Genomic DNA, 16,092 nt, shown 5'->3' with positions numbered 1-16,092 from the left:
TTGCCGTACCAAACTTGGTAAACAATTGTACAAGTGATTCGAGTGTTGGGTCAGACACTGAGAGTGCTACCAAATCCGACTTCAGGCATCGCTACGCATTGTCAGTGAAACGTGACTTCAGGCATTGCTACACATTGTCGATGAAACGTCGAATCGTCGTATTTATTTGACATTTGTTATTCCCATAACAGTATTTTTACAGAATAAATTAATTGCAATGATACATCATTAATAATTACTTGTCTGTTTTGGTTGTGTGTGTGTTTGCCTATCCCCTTCCCTATTTCACAATGAAAAAGTTTGATGACCCTGGTTTAAGAGCCACTGGCTACAGGGTTGTCAACATGTTACCTCAAATAAGCACCACCCAGAAATGAAAGTGTTACAAAGTGGCTCTTATTTGAGGGTTTTTACGGTAGTTACTGTTCAAGCTCAGTGTTCTCCCCAGGATGTAAACAGCGTGGCGGTCCCGCCACAGTGCTTCGATTTGCTGCCACACCGGTCTGACACCGCCACAGTGATTAGCAATACCGCCACAGTGCTTTTTTCATTTGGGATCTCGTCACGCCAGTCGGCCCAACCAGCACTCAAAATTAGCGACCTCCACGGGAACGCTTCTGACCAGGACTATTGTCATATTGTTATTATACTTACGTACCGACCGACATGCATCCTGTCAGTTGTGGATAATAATTTGTAAACAATAGACATAGTCGCGTGATGTGGTAGCGGCTTTAAAAAATCACAAGTAAATTTTGTAAAATTAGCACCTCTTTGTAAGTACATACTTTCTGACGATAGACGCAGTCTTTAGATTGAAAGCTAAAATTCTTTCAAAATCGATTTCAACCCGATGTAACATGGGCAAAGCGGAGTTCACAATCAGTTTACGCTACTCAAGAAAAAACAAAGTGTTTATTGCGTGATTGGGTAAAATACATTTGAACTGTTATCATGAATCATGTAAAAACTCTTCTTTCAAGACTTCTTTTACCTTTTAAAAATTGCTAATCACCTCTTTCGAAAACCATTATGCAGTTTTCATCTGAAATCCACACCAACACATCGTTCTACGACATCGCTTTACTTCCGCAATGTAATTTTTATGATCGTGATCATTCGGGATAACTTCGGGTTCTACCAGCATTACCAATGCGGCATTCTGATTGGTTAATGGCGTTTTTGACCCACCGGGCCAAAGGACACATGCCGGTCAACTAATGCGTCATAACTATCATGGCGGGTCTGTGTGATCGAGTAATCAAAAATAATTTCTCCAGATAAAACTAGTTCAAATTCTACGATTGTTTGTCGATTTTTTGAAAGAGAATTTTGTAATAAATAAAATCATGAAAGTCGTGAACATAATCCTGGCTGAAACGTTTCAAATGAGTTTCATTTAACCTTTTACAATTTATTTGTTTTGTTTTTTTGTTTTTTTTAAATATTTTTTGTGCCAGGTGACAGTTCTGGACATTGAGTGTCACTGTTGTCTCTTGTGACATTTTTTAGCTCCGCTGTCGACTTTGTCGAGCGGAGCTTATCATATGAGTGATTGTCCGTCGTCGTCCGTGTCAATGTTTTACTTTTTCGACTTTTTCTTGAAAACTACAAGCCTGAATGCTTTGATACTTGGTGTGTGTGTGTACCTCGGGTAGACCTCTCTTAGATTTGTTCATTTCATGATGATATCTTCAATTCTCTAATTTTGGTGAATATTTTGTCATTTTTGGTAAAAAGTGATATTTTCGACTTCTTGTTAAAAACCGCAAGTTCAATTGCTTTGATATTTACATATATAGGTACTACATGTCGACCTCTCTCAGATTTGTTCATTTTCTAATGATATCTTCTGTTCTTTAATTGCCATGTGCCTTGCTAACAGCGGAACTATCTCAGCCGAGAGGCTGCTTGTTTTTTGTACATGTATGTGCTACATGACATGGCTGTATGGCCATCTCTCTGTCAAATGGCTTTTTTTTTAATGCGCTATCCTGGCGTCAACCAGGCTCGGTCGAACACAAGCACCTGCAGACCTTAACCAAGGTTCCCCCAAAGTTGCATTCGTTAGTGAATGAATCTCTGCCAGTGGAATTGGCAGTCTGTGGCACACTCACCCAGGGTAGGGATCGACTCTTTGATGTTCAGCCTAAGGTAGCCTAAGGTAGCCTAAGGTAGGATTTGAACTTGGGTCTGCCGATCATGAGTCTGATGCAACACCCACTATGCTACCAGTGACCGGTTATTTGTTTCTTTTTAGTCTGCAGCATTTGCATTTCGAAAATGTTTCATTTTTAAATTCAAACTCTTCTAAATTGTGAAACTTGATATTTTGACTCAAAAAAAAAAAATATTTGCACTGTGACGGAGCTCATTAATATTACAAATGTGTCCAAAATATGAGTTCATAACACTGTGTGAAGCAAATAAATATCTGCCGCTTTGTTTTTGAAAGTATATGTTGTTTGTGTGGGTGTAAATGCGCTTTGGTCAATTTCTATTATTATTTAAATGATATGCAAATTAGGCCGCCACAGTGGTTTAAATTCCTGGGGAAAATACTGAAGCTTGTCACTTGTCTACTAAGGGTATAAAAAAAACACCTTTGCCATGGTGGCCAATACTATGAGGTTATTACAAGGATACAAAAAAAGTATGCACGAAGACAGTACAGCGAGAGTATCGACCGATGCGCAGTGGAAGTCGATACAACGGCGTATTGTCTGAGTGCATACTTTGCAGTATCCTCATAATAATGTTATTATTATACATCTTTTCCTCCCAAGGATACACCATGGGAATGCCGAAATCCAATAAGTTTAGAACAGATTTAACGAACTTCATTGTGTGGAGTCGGGTCAAACTCTGTTGGCTGTCATGTTTGTTTTTATTATTAGAGGACTCTTGCGCATGCAATCAATCTATATTTGGAATTCACATTTTCTAATGTGGTAGGATGAAAATACAGCATTCTGTAACTTATGGTTTTACGGTGACAGTTGTATAATAATATTTTTACAGCAAATTATCAACTTCTTTAGTCACTTGCAAACTTAAAGATAGTATTACGAACGTTCATGTATCAAATTGCAATATGAAATTGTAACATATTTTTAGCTCCTGTGTGCAAATATTTCATACTGTTATCTGCCTGTATGGATGTGTCAAATTTTATTCTACCAAGAATAATATTCTACTGGGTGGATTGGAATTTGCAATTTTGTGACACAAATACTTTTCGATGAACAGCAAACATGATTAGATTTTGGTATTTGCATGATAAATTTTTAAAGACAAGCTGTTGGTATAGATGTTCACTGCAAGAATCCTTACTAACCAATTACAGCAACTACTGTAGAATACTTTATTTCCGCTTTAAATTTAATTTTGCCCTTTTCGCTTAAGGGATGCTTTAGCAGGGTTCTCCCCAGAAAAAATGCATAGCGCCGGGGCTAATTTGCATATCATTTACATATCTTTCCTTCATTGATTAACAGAACTTGTTTACAATTATGAATATTAGTGAGCTCAGTCACAGGGCAAATATTTTTTTTAATGGAATCAACACATTATGTTTCACAATTTAGAAGAGTTTGAAACATTCTCGAAATACAAATGCTACAGACTAAAAACAAACACAAATACATTATTGTTGCAATTTAATTGTTTTGTAAAACGTTGAAGGAAACTCATTCAAAACGTTAAGCCAGATTTATGTTCACGAATCTCATAATTTTATTCACTCCAAAAACATTCTCCTTCAAAAAATCGATCACGTAATTAATTGACGTATTGTTGTAATTTATTATTCGTACCATCAACTTCTAAAACGTTTACAATTACAGTAATGAGCGAACAAATAAAGCTTCAAAACGATCATCAAAGTTACGACGTGACATAACTTACTTGGCCATGTTATACACCAGTTATAGCAATAATTCCTCAACAAATTTTTTTTTGATATGAAATGTAAGTAAAATCCGACTTATTTTTATCGGGAGCGATTATTTTTGATCACTTGATCGCTTTGGTAAAAAAAAACAGACCCGCCATGATGTTTGTGAAACATTAGCATGTGTCCTTTGACCCGATGGATCAAGAATTCCATTAACCAATCAAAATGCCGCATGGTAATGCCGGTAGAACCCGAAGTTTTCCGAATGGTAGTGATCATAAAAATTACATTGCGGAAGTAAAGCGATGTCGTAGCACGATGTGTTGGCATCGATTTCAATTGAAAACTGCATGACAGCTTTCGAAAGAGGTGATTTGCAATTTTTAAAAGGTAAATGAGGTCTTGAAAGAAGAGTTTTTACATGATTCGCAATGATAACAGTTCAAATGTATTTTACCAAATCACGCAATAAACACGTTGTTTTTTTTCTTGAGTAGCGTGAACTGATCGTGAACTCCGATTTGACCATGTTATATCGAGGTGGAATTGATTTTGAAATAATTTTAGCTTTCAATCTAAAGACTGTGTCTAGCGCAGAAAGTATTTACTTACAAACAAAGAGGTGCTAATTCCACAAATTTGACTAGCCGCTACGTATCGTGCGACTAGGTCTATTGTTTATAAATTATAATCCACGACTGGCAGGATGCGTGTCGGTCGGTACGTAATTATACCAACAATCAGACAATAGTCCTCGTCGGAAGCATTTACGTGGTGGTAACTAATTTTGAGTGACGGTCGGGGGCGACCGGCGTGGCGAACAAAGCTTTTTCATATCTGATATTGGCATGTCAAATATGAAATCAAGCACCGAGGTGGGAACACATAGCGCCGAGGTCCCAAGTGAAGCGCCGAGATTCACAGGTATAGCCCCGCGGACCTCGGCGCTAAAAAGCCCTGGGGAGAACCCTGCTTCAGTGAAAATAAAATCCAGTTTTTTCCTATGCTTAACTTGTTCAACTCATCTAAAATCAGTGAAAATAAATTCAAGACAAAACACCCAAGAAGCCTTTTTCAGCGAAATTCCAGCTAAAATAAAGTATTTTACAGTATGCAAATTGCATGCATTTATTATTGCATGACTGAGCTCTACTGTAACAACATTTGTTGATATCCTAACAATAGCTTTTTCATGTTAAAATGTGGTACATGCATACTGTTTTGTGTAGTTGAATGTCTAACAGTACTTTGGAATTAATATGCAAATGTCATTAGCTAATTTGCTTACCTGAACTACTTTTATGTTTCATGGATATTCTAGCAATAGTTTGCTCAAATGAGTTGAAACTTTGTACATGCATACTGAATTGTTTGGCATCAATATATTTTAATTAGCTAATTTTACCTACTTTATCTTACTTTTTTGCAACAGTATGAAATAAAACCAAATTGTAAAAGTCAGTTTTACTGGCAATCAACCACCATTAAGTAAACACTAAGAATGCATTTGAATGCTGGTGGTTGAAAACCCATCTAGATGCCAAATCCATCTTAGTAAAATCATTCTTTCTCACAGGTACATACGCATCTAGAAGTCAGATGGCAAAAGATGTCTCTGTTTTCTTAAGATGGGCTGCAGAACCAGAACATGATCAACGTAAAAGAATGGGACTCAAGGTAAAAACAAACCATCTACAACTTTTCTGCACAAATTACTGGTCATATGAGCTATTGTTCTGGCTGTACATCTATTCCTGTAAATCCTCACATGTCTCTTTGTCTATGTAGATTGTATTTAAAACAACTTAATAATGAGCAACTACAGAGCATACAATAGACCTTTTTTAATTGTGTAATTTAAATTCAGTGATGTTTATTATATGGGTCAAGTGCAGCTGCAAGTGCAATTTTGTCATGGTATAAGTTGGTAACTTGTGCAATTAATCTACACATACGTAAATTCTGTGTTCATACATAGTACAATTTACATGGTGTTACTTGACAAGGCCAGATCTGTGTTCAGCAAATATTAATTAATATTAATATGTTCACCAAGGATTCACAATTAATGATTTATAAAAAAAAGTTCTTCAATGTAAAATAAGACGAACAAAAAATAAATTAATAGACAAATGCAAAATACTAAGAGTTGTTACTTAACAATAATCTACTGGCATAATAAGATAAATATATTGTCTATTTCAGGCACTTATGGTATTGGGTCTGTTGATTTCAGTCTCTTATTACCTTAAAAGACACAAGTGGTCAGTTCTGAAGAGTAGAAAACTTGCATATGTTCCACGTCGGCGATGATAGTTATCTCTGTTTAGTTTCACTAAAAAAAAAGTGTTAAGAGTTGTGTCCTTAATATATTTGAATAGGATGGACTTTGTTTTGTCTTGTGCTCAACAATGGGAAATAATAACTATGTATGGTGAATTTGCACATACATGATGGGCCCGGTTTTAATGCGTGTTTTTGGTTATATTAGCACAATTCAAATCAATCCCAGCTTTCATTGCTCTAAATATTTAACCATCCAAAAATAAATTGACCTCATTGTCCAGAGTATTGTATTATAATTTGAAATCATTTTTGTGGTTTCCAACATAAAAATAAATAAAAACATCTTTTCATCACATCTATTTGTTTTTTTTGTATAATATGCATTTCATTTTAATTTGACCTTGTGCACAACACCTAATAGTCGTACATTCTGGCATTTTATGAAGCGTCTTGTAACCACAAATATTTCCAATATTATAGCTCAGTTGCTGAGTAATTGAGAAAATCACATTGTGAGTGTGAACGGATCTGTTTCATTTACATGTGGTCCCATCTTTCCAATGTCAAAGGTGCGAGCTTGAAAAATTTTGAATAGTTTTGCCATTTAAAAAAAAAATATGCTGTTTATAGTGTAACAGTTCAAATGGCCAATCAGCCTTGAGAGGTGTAGATGTAGAGGAAAATGTGCACTTCTGGTACTATGGCACCATTGTTTCACAAATTCTGCAAATCAAGTCAGAAATAAGTCAATAAGACAATTGTTTTCTAACTGGCCATAACAAAAGCAGTTCACATGCTTCAACATTCTAAAGTTACATCAGTTCAATCTTTTAAACTTTCATTTCGTACTATAATTTTGGCATTTTCTATAAATATAATGAAGGTCCCAAGACGGTCAGTCTCAAGAAAATGACAAGTGTTGATTTAAAGGGGAATCCCTTGGATTGCACCAAGTGCTCATGGGTAATTAACTCCGCCTCCGCCTCTGTCCACTGAGTAAATGAATGCTTGTCTTTCCCCCCTGTACCGCTAATCCCACAAAACAACTGATATAAACATCCTAAGAACGGATTACAATTTGCTTATTTAAATATAACATAGCAATTGAATTTCTGAGAGCAGTCTTCATGTGCCATGATTTGAAACATCGCGCGCTCGGTAAGTTATACATCGTCGAAAAATATGGCGCGGAACTAATTCAAAGGGTCGCTAAAGGGTCGCTAAGAAAATCCGCCGACTCAAGTATGTTTGTCTGTTGCCGCTGCGTCGGCCTGTTGACGGTACTGATCTCGAATACAGTAAACCTGACAACGAAACTTACTATGCACATTCTGTATACATACTACTCCTCCAGACTGCTAATATAACAAGTGTGAAAACACGAAGTCAAGGACTTCAGTTTTCATATTTCCGTCACAAATCGGTGAACAGAATGTGTATTTACTATTGCCCTCAAATTTCCATATAATATTGACTAATTGGTAGAGGCGACAATGAAAAAAATTACTGTATATTATAAGTACAGGTTATTACACGGAAATTCCCGTGATAAAATATCAAAATCATTAGAAAAGAAAAGTCGCTGCGACATCAAGGGATTATCTTGTTACCTGTTAAAGACACTCGTGTGGAAAATCAAAATGTACAGCCTTGTCTTTCGTGAAGCCTAGCCCGAATGTACACGGGTGGTACCGGCTTGTATCGTGTGATTTGAGTTCTTGTGATCTGGTGGGTGAACGTCGGGTTGACTTTACAGTCAAAATCAAATGAGCGGTGAGGGGGAGAAGAGCGTACTGTCAAAACAATTTTACCGTAGACTCAATTTTAACGACCAATCTGCAGCGTTGTATTTATTATAAAATCGACGTTTCAACCAGGGTTTCAATCCTGCGTTACATCCAACAGGCAAAGATGGCTGGGTGACGGTCAAAGTCTGCAACAACAACGCCGCTGTCAGACTGGATAGTATAAAAAACACTGGACAATGTTTGATAGACGCAATGCATGGAAAGATGGGTGATACCTCCAGCGTAAACAAAACCAGATGCGTGTTGAAAGCGTTGTTGTAACAAGGCGAGAAGTAATGCTAGACTGTGTCGTTAGACTGGTTCTGTCAATGTACCCCAATCCACCTGGTTTACAGTATATGGGGCATTTATGGCAGTAAGCCTGCAACGCAAATGTGTCTGTGTCTCTGACACCAGCAACAAACGGCCCTTTTCAGGGCCAAAAATAGAATATAAATATAAATACACACACTCGATTTAATTTTCTTTCATATATCTGGTATATACGAGAAGCGATATCAAAAGAATAAAAACGGTGTCTTGAACCGACACCAGCAACAAACGGGCCAAAATAAGAATCCAAAAATAGAATATAAATACACACATATACTCGTATATACATACACATATATGCGACGCATGAACGAAAACGATCTATTGTTAAAGATATGAATTGCCTGTGACGTGTTGTCACGCACCGTTTCATCCTACAGTCAAATACAGAAACAAAAACTGATTTATTTTCTTATGCCAAACCCCTGAATGTTCATGCATTTCAAGCATAGCGTATTTACTTCTTGTACAGTGGTGTGTGCTGTGGAAACATATGATTTTGCGGTTTTGAGCTGTCGAAGTATTTCACGAAAAATAAAACAAAGGGTAACACCATACGAAGCAGTCAGGCCAATGTCTTGTTGATATCCAAAACTTGGAACCTCTAACAGAACGGTTTTCCTGCACGCCTACCAGTATTACACAGCTACCATTTGCAGCTCATTGCAGTCTGACACTTATTCACTGTACACCTTCCTTTTTCCAGACTGTCTAGAAAGTTATACAAAACGTTTCACCCCTAAGAAAACACAAGTCTTTGCCGTACGATCAAAGGAAAAATGTCCACCAACATCGTTCTTGCGTTCCTAAAAGTTTAAAAAAAACGAAAACTGCATTGCTTAGTAGCAAATAATCATGGTAGCGCAATTCGATCATGCTGCGTTTCACAATTATTATTATTACTTGGTAGTGATTATTAACAAAGTACAAAAAGTAAATTCGTTGAATTGTTTTGAAATGCAAGTAAATTTCAATTTAGTTACATCATAAGCGAATGATTCCGGTCGCATGCAAATGCTCGACACCTGATAGGTGAAATCGCCCACACCATTATTTCCACCTGACACAATGTCCCACGGCTTCAAGAAATTGTTGTTACCATATCCCCCATGAGACCATTAACATACTCTAAAAATAATAGCAGAAAATATGTGTTGCCATTTATTTTACATGTAAATACTGACAATGTGCAAGCAAAATACCGACAATGTGCAAGCATTGGTGATAAAAAAACAATTGTTTTCACTGTGTTTTTTTTCCTAAGGGTTTTTTTTCCGGACCCCGATGTCCATGTCCATGTCCATGTGTAAGGTTAGAATGTGATTCGACTGAGGCAAGTCCGAGATGCAGGTCAATAGACAACGGGTGCAATTCAATTCACTGGTTCCAAATTTTCTGACTGCAACCAAATGAGGACTAACAAATAATTGCATTACACAAGTCCCTATAAGTTCTTATGTTTAACAAATGTATACATTTTGAACATGAAACAGTAGAGCTCTAGAAATAACTACTGGATAAGCTTGATTTTGTTGAACTTTAAACATTGAAATGGGCATAGTCATGAATCAGAACAAATGAATAAATATGCACCTTATGTATATACAAAGTTTTAAGGTAGCGAGAAGGAAAATTTTCACTTTTTTCTTGATTTTTAAAAAAATGATAAAACGGTTACTTTTTATCTGTATAATCTGATGTTGACGATGCTGCTATAACCGGTGATAAGCTTCCCGTCGCAATCAATGCGTGTTTATCTAGCGTCCATTGTCAGCATTATTGTCAGTAGAGACTTCGTCGGAGAAACCATAGACCTTAGAATGAGCATGGTCATACAGTCCGAGCATACAGTACTCATTTCGCCGGCCGGTACTCATTGGGCGGCCCAATCTTCCGCTTTTACATCGACCGCTTATCGCTTATTTTCCGACCATGCTGTCTTGTCCGACCGGAAACCGACCACATTTTAAATCGCGTTTGTGTTTCATTGAAACACCGACCGCTCGCCCAAACACTGATCACTGGCACATGAGTGGTCGAAATGGTGATTTTGATAGTAAAGTGCGAACATACAACTAGTATTAATTATTATTACATTCTGAACGACACTTCAAATAGTTGTATGACACTTGTATCGTGAAAGCAACTGAACTGGGACCTCTTGTTACGTGATTTGGGTGCTTGTTCTAGATGTAATATTTTATATTATTTTAATGAGACAGTTACGTGAAAAAAGCATAGGTAACTCATTTTGACAGAGCAGAGAAACGAGGAAATGTTAATGATTAATTCCAAAAATAACGATACAGTATCAACGTTGATCGGTCTGGTAAAATTTGACATTCAATTTTCAAAAATAAGTCACGATCATTGAATGAGTTCAGTCTATACCGTATACGTACCGTAAAAGTGTTCCCATAAAAACAATTTCGACTGAAACGGCCAAATGTCGTATGAATAATTTATTGGGCTTAAAAATTTAGTTATGAACAAATGAACAATTCGAAACTCAGGATTCACACGGAAGTCCTCCAGGACTGAAAATCATCGACCCTACTATCAGGGGGAAATCTCTTCTCTCTGGGGTTCTCCACACGTGTCAGGGGGAAAACTCGTCTCGTCTCTCAATCTCGTCCCCTTGAGGTACGGGATCGGGAAAGTCACTTTAACTTTACAGTCAAATAAGACGCACACAACGAAATACGTTTCAGCTCTCGTCTTAGTCGGTCAATCGAGCACTCTATAAGACACAGCACCCTGGGGAAAAAATCCCCAAGACTCTCGCAAGGCTGACCCAAGACTAGCCCAAGACTGGACTGCCTCAAGGCTCGCCCCTGGACTCTCTCGGACTCAGACTCGACTGCCCAAGGCTGCGTCTGTCGTGGAGTATTCGCCAAGACCAACTCAAACTCTCTTTATTCATTTTCAAAACTCTAACCAATTACAAAGCAGTAAAAAGACTCTAGGGCGTAACCTTCAATCATAAAGCCAATCACACTAAGTACTGAATACGTCATATCTTTTGATTAATCGTTCACTACATTAATAACTACGGATGTCAGAATAGCGACGGTATCTTGTAATTAGTTCCAAATCACTGAGCCAAGTTCCGTCCAAAACTTCAAATAGACCTAAACGATGACAGACATAACACAGCAATTCAGCTAATAATCAGTTAATTAAGTCGGTTAACAGATACGCGAAAACAAATTCATGACACTACTCTGGTTTACTTTATTTCCCAACTTGCAGAGAAAACTGAATCGCCGTGGACTCTATTGTATCTCAGCCTAGTATTCTCTTTTTGAACTGAGGTCAAATTCCATCAGTTTGTCAAAATATACCGATGTTTTTTAACGAATAATTTTGAAGCCTGTCACAGCACAAAAACACTATGTGAATCGACACTGGGAATTGGATGGTACGACGACCCTCCAATTAGCGTCAAATATGCTTTGTTACAACATTATTGATTGGCTGAAAGTCACAGGATCGGAGCACGACCTGGGTCATAGAACCATATTTGTCCGTATTATAAACAGGACCTCGCAAAATAACCACACGTACATTTTCAATCTTTTTTAGCGCGGAAGTTGCCAACAAATGTCCAAAAACTCGTGAATTTCATGGATTCAAATAAAATAAAGCAAGCGATTGATAAGAACGATTATTAATATTTTCCCCGATGCTCTTTTTTTATTTTTCAAGGTATAGAAATGGCTAGTTGAAGTTGCATCGTCTTCAATGCGTCTGTTTCACCGCGAACAACTCTAGCTCTGTTGTAGTTCCGGGGATGTAAAATAAAATATATATTATATTAATACAAGCCACTTCGCGATGAGCGTCTTTTGCGGTCAGTAATATTTACGAACATTTTTGTTCACTATTGGCGATCTGCTCCGCTAGGATTGCCCTTAAAATCAATTTCGTGTGTCTGTGTGTGTGATTTCCAGTGTTTTCACGTATTAATTCTTCTGTGATTTTTTGGCTTGGCCTATTTCCCTCAAACTTGACAGGCAGGTCACACCATCACTTTAGTTATTAGGTAAAATCTGAAAAAAATGGCCCACCGTTGCCATAGTAACAGCCAGTTTTTTGGATAGCTTTGTACCAAATGTATCTCCTCCTACAAATTTAGGATAAAACTCCTCAGACGTAGCTCATTCTACTCAGCTTGAGTGTGGGCACAAAGTTACTATTTGAATTTTTGATGTCTTTTTTCATTACTGAGAAATTTGACTTTGTGATTTTTTTGCTGGGCCGATTTGGTTAAAACTTGGCAGGCAAGTCACACCTTCACTCCAGTTAATAGGTTGTAAAATCTGTAAACAAATTCTGGCCCACCGTTTCCATGGCAACAACAAAAAATGATTTTTTTTTTAATACCTTTGCGCCAAATATATCTCATCCTACAATTCTAGGATTACTAAGCCTGATTGTGGGCATACATTTACTGGTTGGTTGTTGTCTATTTTCATTACCGAGAAACTTGACCTCAAAGTTGGGGTAACTTTTCACCAGCGGCTTTTAACTGCTCTGTGTTTTGTTTTGTTTTGTTTTTTTTTTGGCTTTGCTGATTTTGTTCATACTTGACAGTCAGGTCGTACTGTCACTAATTGAAAAAAAAAATTCTCGCTCACCACTGCCATGGCAACAGCCAACAACTGATTTGTTAATACTTTCGCCCCAAAATTATTACCTTCCACCAGTCTTGTAATAGCAGTGTTACTAGTAATACGATCATGGTTTTTTTATGTTGGCTACGTTGCACACTGATCACCGGCGCCAACAATGTTACACTGTATCAACGTAATCCCAACACAACTTTGAACTATAAATGAACTGTAAATGCTGCCTTCAATCTAGAAAATATTATCGAAAAACGGTTGGAAATAATAAATTTAACAGCAGAATACGTCCTAGCAATAAAATAAAATAAAGTGACTTCTAAAGACTGAACGTTTTTTTGCGAACTTCGTATACGGGGCCCGGTTTTAGTTATAAACCGACGTTAGGGATTGGTCGGTTACTTCGGCCTGGGGGGGTCGGTCAATTAGTAGGGGGGTCACCCTGTTTTTGATATCACGAATAGGTGATTAGGGTTTGAAAAAGTTAATCGTACAAATGTGTTCTCAATAAAAAATATTACCTATATTGCCTATACATTTTTTGATGAAAAAAAGTTATAGGCTAAATATTTTGGGGTTGATTGAAGTTGTCAAATAACTAACAGATTATGCAATGCGGCTTGAACCCCAATTATACTGTTAAGTTTTAAACACATCCCAAGTCCATGTGCTGCTGATATCAGATTATTTTATTTAAAGTCTTCTATCCAATTATAACAGGACTCGGAGACGAAAAGACAACACAGCAATTAGTACAAAGAGCTGTGACAGTTTTTGTTCAGCAAATCAAAAAGTTAAATTTGTGAAAATGCTGATATATAAATTAAAATAAATGCTGAAAATCCAACACAAATTTAAGCAAAAATCAAAGTTTCCTTAGTTTTCATAAGCACAGGCTGCTTCGGGTGGAAAGCATTCCTGATGAGGTCTATACGATATACATTTGTAATAATTTTTTCAGGGGGGTCAGCATGTTTTAAAATACAAATGTATAATGATGGGGTGGGTCACCCACTATTTTTTATTTGATAGGGAGTGGGTCAACATAGATTTACAGCTGGCAAAATGGAATCTGCCGACCCCCCCCCCCCCAGGCCGAAGTAACTGACCAATCCCTTAGCTTCACGTTCATGTCCTACTATGGCAACAGTCAAAAACATGATCGCCAACCAGCCTACTGGCTTGTTTTATAAACTGGCTTGGCAATTCCCACCACCAATTAGATCATGTCACAGCATTTCGGCTACTTTTCCTACAAATCCAAAATCACTCGTTAATTTTGTTTACTTTACTCCTATTCCGGGTTGAGTGTCCCGTTTACCGCAAGTAAGCAATTAGTGATAAACGATGCCGGACAACCAGCGTGTTTTGTATATGTCATTAAAAGTATCAATATTGTGAAAGGCGCGCGTCAAAACAAAAAACATTTATACTCACTGTAAACGCGACAAGACATTGAAATACGCCATACGGGGACTGGAAACACAACACGCTACACTACGATTTAATCATTTCAATTTTTACTTTTTACTTGTAATTGCATGCTCAGTGAATGCAGATACTATCTCAATAGCGAAGGCATATAGTGAAGTATAATCACATATCTGTATTATAGATTTACCTAAATTTATAATTTATAGACAAAATTTCAATTCACCAGTCTACGTAGCACAGACTTCCAATGCGATGTAAACGTTGGTACAATCATTGTTTTGTGTGACATAACATAGTGGTATCGTTTTAACTTCACATCTGAAAAAGTCCAACGTGATTGAAAAACCGTGGCATTCGGCTGTGCCAATGGTCATCAGTGCATGGATTACAGCAACTTCTAAATTGCGTCGGAGCATGTCTCTGTAATGTGGGGCCTTTAGTCGAGTTTTCAAATCATTGAACAGGTACTCTACTGGGTTTAAATCTGGAGAATATGTCGGAGTAAACAGATGTTCGGCTCCCATATTATCTAAAAACACTGACAATGCGCGTCCTCTTTCATGATGAAGAATGGGACAATTGTCTACGATGATAATATCACCAGGTTTAATAGCGGGTAGCCCGTTTGCATCAGTTGCATGTACGGCTTCGTCGAAAAACTGTAAAAATGTAGTGGTATTTGATGCACCGTGGATTGTGTTGGCATAACATACGCCATTTATACCAACTAATACATTTAAAATTGTTTGGTGACTTTGCGTAACGTTGGATTTCCAGACATCTCTCACCTTCGAGTGACCATATGTTTTGTGTCCTACTGCCGACATTTGGATTCCAGATTCGTCCATAAATTTTACAGTATAGGGATCACATTCTGACAAAATATCTAAATACGCCTGGGTGTACATCATGTTTCTATCCGTAAACCGCTCTATTGCCAATTTTGTCAACTTCTTACGCGACCAGTCTTTATCCCCTAGTCTGTGTTTCACATAATACGATATCTGTGATATTGAAATGTGGACGTTGGCATTTTCTAAAAGACGACGTTGTATTTCTCGCAATGTGATAGAGGGAGTTTCCCGTTTCATCATTTCTATGAACCTAACATTTTGCTCAGTAAGCTTCCGAGGCATACCACTCTGTGGGACTAATTTACCATCATTGCAAAACTGTACCCACAATTTCATCACGGTTTTTCTTGAATATTTGGTCTTGTTGGCAACTTCAGTAAGTTTTCCGAGAGGTATTTCTCCAGTCGTAGAGTTCGCACCGGCATCCTCCAAAGATCGTACGACTAATTTTCTGTAGTCTGCACTGATAGAAGTTCCCAAAACATATGATCTTCCTCTGATCGATTCACGGTTCATTGTCTAGTATTGCAAATCAGAATAATCAGTGTGACGTGATTTGTTTTTTTTTATATTTCGGCCGGACACGAGCATTGAGACCAAACCATTCTGCAAAATTAAAGTGATGCAAGTTTGATGTATACATCATACACATCATTACATTTATAAAACCCATCTAATTATCGATGTAAACTTGGAAAAGATCACACACGTACCAACCAATATAAAAATGGGGAATCATGACATATCGATAGTTTATGTGGGAAACAGAATAATGCGAACACCCCTGTGATATAATGGAAATATGCAAATAAGGACCGGAAAAGAACTTTGATAAGAAAAACTTTCTCATTGCCTGCACCAATCTGATTAAAATC

The 16,092-nt window shown here is 37.4% G+C and overlaps 1 protein-coding gene across 1 annotated transcript in view; it reads left to right on the top strand.

Annotated features, from left to right (window-relative positions):
- The window catches only part of LOC100375623 (cytochrome c1, heme protein, mitochondrial-like), a 31,765-nt gene extending 25,229 nt beyond the window's left edge, over positions 1 to 6,536 (top strand). The window contains exons 7-8 of the mRNA XM_002734978.3: positions 5,472 to 5,572; positions 6,101 to 6,536. Coding sequence (XP_002735024.1) covers positions 5,472 to 5,572; positions 6,101 to 6,208 — 209 coding nt within the window. The 3' untranslated portion in view covers positions 6,209 to 6,536. The remainder of the gene's footprint in view (positions 1 to 5,471; positions 5,573 to 6,100) is intronic.
- Positions 6,537 to 16,092: the final 9,556 nt, after the last annotated feature.

The sequence above is a fragment of the Saccoglossus kowalevskii genome, chromosome 6 (assembly GCF_978046115.1).
Source record: "Saccoglossus kowalevskii chromosome 6, keSacKowa6.1, whole genome shotgun sequence".
Lineage (NCBI taxonomy): Eukaryota > Metazoa > Hemichordata > Enteropneusta > Harrimaniidae > Saccoglossus > Saccoglossus kowalevskii.
Note: the sequence above shows the minus strand (reverse complement) of the source record. Positions and strands in the feature narration are given on the sequence as shown.